The sequence below is a fragment of the Gavialis gangeticus genome, unplaced genomic scaffold (assembly GCF_001723915.1).
Source record: "Gavialis gangeticus isolate Ggan-Ray unplaced genomic scaffold, GavGan_comp1, whole genome shotgun sequence".
Classification (NCBI taxonomy): Eukaryota; Metazoa; Chordata; order Crocodylia; family Gavialidae; genus Gavialis; species Gavialis gangeticus.
The window spans coordinates 176,759,720-176,764,996 of record NW_017729024.1 but is presented as its reverse complement, the minus strand read 5'-3'; the positions used below and the strand labels follow the sequence as shown (position 1 = coordinate 176,764,996).

General features: G+C 50.4%; 1 protein-coding gene across 1 annotated transcript in view; it reads left to right on the top strand.

The window, feature by feature from the left end:
• Positions 1-3,238, top strand: part of LOXHD1 (lipoxygenase homology domains 1) — a 156,175-nt gene extending 152,937 nt beyond the window's left edge. Inside the window, exon 24 of the mRNA XM_019518294.1 lies at positions 2,216-3,238. Within this exon, the coding sequence (XP_019373839.1) occupies positions 2,216-2,699 (484 nt within the window). The 3' untranslated portion in view covers positions 2,700-3,238. The remainder of the gene's footprint in view (positions 1-2,215) is intronic.
• Positions 3,239-5,277: the final 2,039 nt, after the last annotated feature.

The following is a 5,277-nucleotide window of genomic DNA, read 5'->3' as shown; positions in this document are numbered from 1 at the left end:
GGGGGGGGGGAGGTTTCTCAGCATCTGGTATATCTCATTTCAGTACTTTCTCCATTATTTGTCTTCTCACAATGGTCTGGGCGTGTTAAGGGAGGAAAACAGGGGCTCCCCATCGCCTCTCATTTCCTGGTCTCCCTAACTTCTTCCTCCTTTCTTCCTTTCCCCGGTAATGGCAATAATTGATGAATTTCGACATGATATGCAATGGCATGTGCAACAGCGCAGCTTTGACAAACCTAACCTCAGGATTCATTGAAGTCCTCAGGGGCAGGGAGCAGCCTCCCCTGCCATGCTGTTTGATCTCAGCCATTTAGTTCTGCCAGGGTTCAGACTCTTTTGTAGACAAATGAGATGAGAAAGGGCCCAAATTCACCTTTGGCATGACCTGGAGGAGGTCAGCTTCTCTGTCATTCAGCTCATTAGATGATCTTTTGAAAGAGATGCTATAGCTCAAACAGAAGTCAAGATCATTGGCAATGCATAGGGGGTGCACCTGCATGTGCACCTGCTGAGCTTGGCGGTGCACCCCCTGCAAAAAATGCTGCCGACACTGCCGGTGGGCATTTGCCGCTTGCTGCTGGCTGCTGCCAATGCTGCCCATGGCATCTGCATGTGGTCGCTGACCTCTGGTCAGTGCTTGCTACCCCCCACCGCCACCCCTGACTGCGGGAGCTCACCATGCCCCCCCAGCTTCCGGGGGCATGCAGGATTCATGGTCAAGAGCTTTGTACAGGAGCTGCTGGTTGAGGTCCTGTGGCCTCTTGTAGGCAGGAGGCCAGGTTGCGTGATCAAAACTGTTCCTTCTGGCCTTAAAGTTTATGAAAGCATGATTTCAAAATGACTTTGGTGGGCCCTGCTGACACCAGGGTTGACTTTGGCCCAAGGCCTCTGCCCAGAGGAGCTGTTGTGAGCAGAGGGAGCAGCACGGTATTAGAGCTTTGACCCTACTGCCCAGGTAGGCGGGCTATGGTGGCTTTAGGATCATAGGAAAGTAGGGCTGGAAGGGACCTCACAAGGTCATCTAGTCCAGTCTCCTGCTCAAGCCAGGATCATCCCTGACTAAACCGTTCCAGCCAAGTGTCTGTCTAACCTGCTCTTGAAAATTGCCAGGAATGAAGAGTTCACAAGCTCTCTAGGTAGCTGCCTCCAATGCTTCCTCAGCATCAGAAACTTCTTCCTAATCTCAGCCTAAATTTCCATTGCTGCAGTCTGAAGTCATTGCTCCCAGTCCTGGCCCCTCCAGCCAGCCACAAAGGAAGTTTATCTCCATCCCCCCTATAATTGCCCTTCAGGGCTTTGAAGGCTGTTATCAAACCCACCCTCAGTCTTTGCTTCTCCAGACACAGAACGACACGGTGTTGTGCCCCCAGGTCTCTGGAGGTCCCTTGCTTCACTGAGCATGCAGCTGCCTCAGCAGAGGGGTTTAAGCCTTGAGACCTGTTGAGGCAGGAAGCCCCCCCAACTCCCTTCCAGTGTGATGCTACGTGTAAGAGACAGCAAATCTCCGAGTGCTGCTTAAAAAAGGAAGAAGCAATTTCCATCCTCTCCTGGCAAGGCCAAGTGTTTTAGCTGCTTGTTGAAAATAATGTTCAGCAAAGCATTGGGTCTTCTATTCAGCCAGAATTGCTTACACCTAAAACGCCATTAGGAATAAAGGCACAGCATCCTAAAAAGCCCATAAAAAATGCAAGTAAAATCAGAGTGTGTAGCTGGTGTGCCAGAGCCATGCATGGGTTTGTTACTGTCTGGGGGGGATTCAGATGTCACAGAACTGCTGACCGTCAGAGAAGTGTAAGGATTGATACTACGTGGCACAAGCAAAAGCCGCTCTTGGCTCAGCTTAGGATATTAAAAGTATTGCTCAGTAAGGTTGCAACTCAGGGGGGAGCTGAAGAGCTGGCAGGCGAAAGAGCGGAGTTGATCCAGCTGTGACTTGAGCTTGTTTTTCATGGGGTGTAAGTATGTTGAACTAGCTAATTGGCTACTTCCTCTAGCTAATGTCCTGCAGCACAGCTGTTTGTGGAGATTCAGAGACCTTTGGCTTAGGACCCAGCAGGGAAAGCTTCCTTTTGTTCCAGTTGCAGGGTGGGGCAGTATTGCAAGGACATCATTACTATGAAGCAGATTATTAACTCCCATTCCCCTACTATCTGAGCACTTGCTGAGCAGTGCCAACACTTGCGCTGTTAACATGCTCTTATCTTCCCTGGGGCAGGTTCTTCTTCAGGTGCAATGCAAAAATCCCGCTGCGTCACAAGAAGAGCGACTACAGAGTCTTTGAGTGTGCCAAGACCGTAGAGAGTTTCGCCAGCAAGACCCGGAGTTTGGTGCCAGTCAAATACGAGGTCATCGTGACAACTGGGTTTGAAAAAGGAGCCGGCACCGATGCCAACGTCTTTGTTATCGTCTTTGGCGTCAATGGAGATTCGGGCAAGCGGGCGCTCAAAAACAAGCTCTGGAACCTCTTTGAACGTGGCAGAACCAATAGGTTTTACCTGGAAACCCTGGACTTGGGAGAGCTGAAAAAAGTCCGGATTGAGCATGACAACAGTGGCATGGCGAGCAGCGGCTGGTTGCTGGAGCGAGTGGAGATCACCAACTCAGCTACTGGAGTCAGCACAATATTTCCTTGTGGGAAGTGGCTGGATGAAAATCGAGGAGATGGTTTAATCTGGAGGGACCTCTTTCCCAGACAGTAGGCGTACGGCTGGGTAGGCAAGCGGGGCATGAGCCTTAGGTGCTGCCTTAGGAGAGGGGTGCTGGCATGGAGCTAGGGGGGAACCTCACCCTCCTATGCCTCTCCTGCTGTCCCTGCACCCTTCACTGTCCGGCTTCACAGCGAGGGCATACTGACACCAAAAAAAGGCAGTGACATCTTTCCCACAGCAGCAAACCTCCAGCTGCCCCTGCTGCACCAACTGCCTCTGCCATCACCATCCGGGGCTTAGCACCAGCCAGTTACTCCTCTCTTCCCCGGGATGAACAGGGCCGAGCCTGCAGCCTTTGAAAGGAGCTGCACAGAAGACTTTTCATACTTCCCTGCAGATGCATTTCCTTATTCGCTTGTTCCACACATTTATATTATGTTTTAATTTGTAAACCACTGTATTTTATATTTAAAGGTTTTCATTGGGAATATATGTACTGCTTGGTTTCATGTTTTATAAAGCTAATGGCACTTTTTTTATGCATAGCTAAAGCCATGAATGGCACATTTTTTTCCTGTTTTGTGAGTATAAGATGTGAGTAGCATCAGCCTCTGTGAGTATAACGTGTGTAGTATCTCAGTCTCCAGCCTCTTAGAAGGTGTCCTCTCCTGCACCCCAGCTACCAAGGCTAAGAACAAGACTTGGACCCTGAAAAAATCAGGCTGGCTCCTTTTTTTCAAGTAATAAAGAAACTGAAAGAGAAAAGTAAGCTGCCACCTATGAAAATCTCAGTTTTGACCCACTTCTGAGTATATAGTAGTACGTATGTGTTTTATCTGGGTATACACAGGTGCATAATACATAAAATGAAGAAGTAAAAGCAACCCCCCAGAGGTTTTCCAAGGAGAGTTTCCAGAGGGCAAGCTAACCTTGTAGCCCAGTTCTCAGTGGGTGTAAATTGGCCTAGTGATGTTGACTTCGGTGCATGAAGCAATTTACCCCAGCTGTGACGCTGGCCTCAGGCCTCAGACATTAAGCAGAAGACAAGCTCAGCAGCTCGTACTGAAGAGCGCGATGCTTTTTGTGCAGTGCAAACGCATACATTAGCCAAACACCTTGTCAATAATCAATTCCGCTCCAGGGGAGCTGGGCCGAGCGCAATTTGAAAGCTGTCTCCGGATAATTCTGCCCTTGCTGGCCTGCACGTCAAGCCCTTTCCATGGCAGCTGCCATTGATTTTTGCTCCTCTTAAGCATCTGCTTTTCTCAGTTTTTTTTATTTTTGAAGCAAGAGCACAGAATAAGAACTGAGATGCTGGTGTTTGAGTTTCATGGATACTCTTCCATGTGCCTATATGCAGGCAAAGTGTCTTTCTAAAACCCTCCAGGGAACTCTCTTCCTTCCCAGAGGAGTGATCTTAGCTCCACTAACGTCAATGGCAAACTCCCCCCGAGGCCAGGCTTTCACCCCTAGAGTTTGCTCCAGTTGGGTGAAGGGGGTTCCTGCTTCTCCAGTTGTTTGGGGGCAAGCAAAGAGGAGACACATTTGCTACTTGAAGGGAGCAGGAAGGGCTCTAGGCAAGAGCCCATGTCCCAGAGACCGAGTCACACTACAGCAGGGAAGAGGTGCTACTCCCATAGGCTTCTCTACCATGAGGTCCATCTCTGGTCCCACCTCAGCTTGGGGCTGCCTAAGGGCATAGCATGCAAAACTCCTGACTTGGCCTTTGCGGGACCCAACCAAAGGGCATTCACACTCTCGCAGCCCAGGGGCTCATGGGGCTTTCACGAGGCCAGGGCCTTGCAGAGGCAGCAGCCTTCACTTCCACGCCCTCCCAACCAAAACCAGGGAGCTTAGACACGTCTTCTGTGCCAGGCAAAACCAACCACATAAAACGCCTTCCTGCCCTTTCCAATGGACCGTCATGTCAGATGGCTCAGTTGGTTCTTGCAGGCAGGGATCTCCGGTGTTACACTCCTATGCGCTGCTCTTCCTCCTGACTGGGCAGGGGGGATAGGGAGGTTAATTAGCAGAAATTCCAGGGTTAATGAGCAGTGCTTCATATGCGGCAAGGAACCACATGGGTTTGGTCTGCATCGAATTGCTGCTCACAGATGAGAAAATACGAGTGGCACCTGAGGCCCGGCATCTTCAGAGTCCGCTCTGGGCTTGGGCACTTTCCCAAGCTCCCAACATTGTTTTCATTTTAGCTGCGAGTGGCCACGATCGCATTGTGGTGCAAGAGCTTGGTGCTGAGATTTCTCACAGCCCAGGTAAGTACTGTATCCAACCTGGGCAGACCCAGTCAGTCCCTCTCTGGCTCTGCTGAATGGAAGAGCTTCAATAGAGGTTCATCCCTGCCCCCCCTGCCATCCCCCAAAATATAATCTAGTGATTAGGGCACCGATCTGGATTTGGACATGTGTTCAACCCTGAACTCACCCATGCCAGGTGAACACGCTATCCTGCAGGCTGTGAGCTATTCTGGGGTGCCGGGCTTTTATGAATAATTCCTGCCTGGCTTGGGCACCCACCTCCAAGAGAAGTGTCACAGTCGAGTATCCTAAGGGTAGGGGCACCCAGTGTTGCCCCATGTCCAATAGACATCATAGCCCTTTCCTCTGGTTTT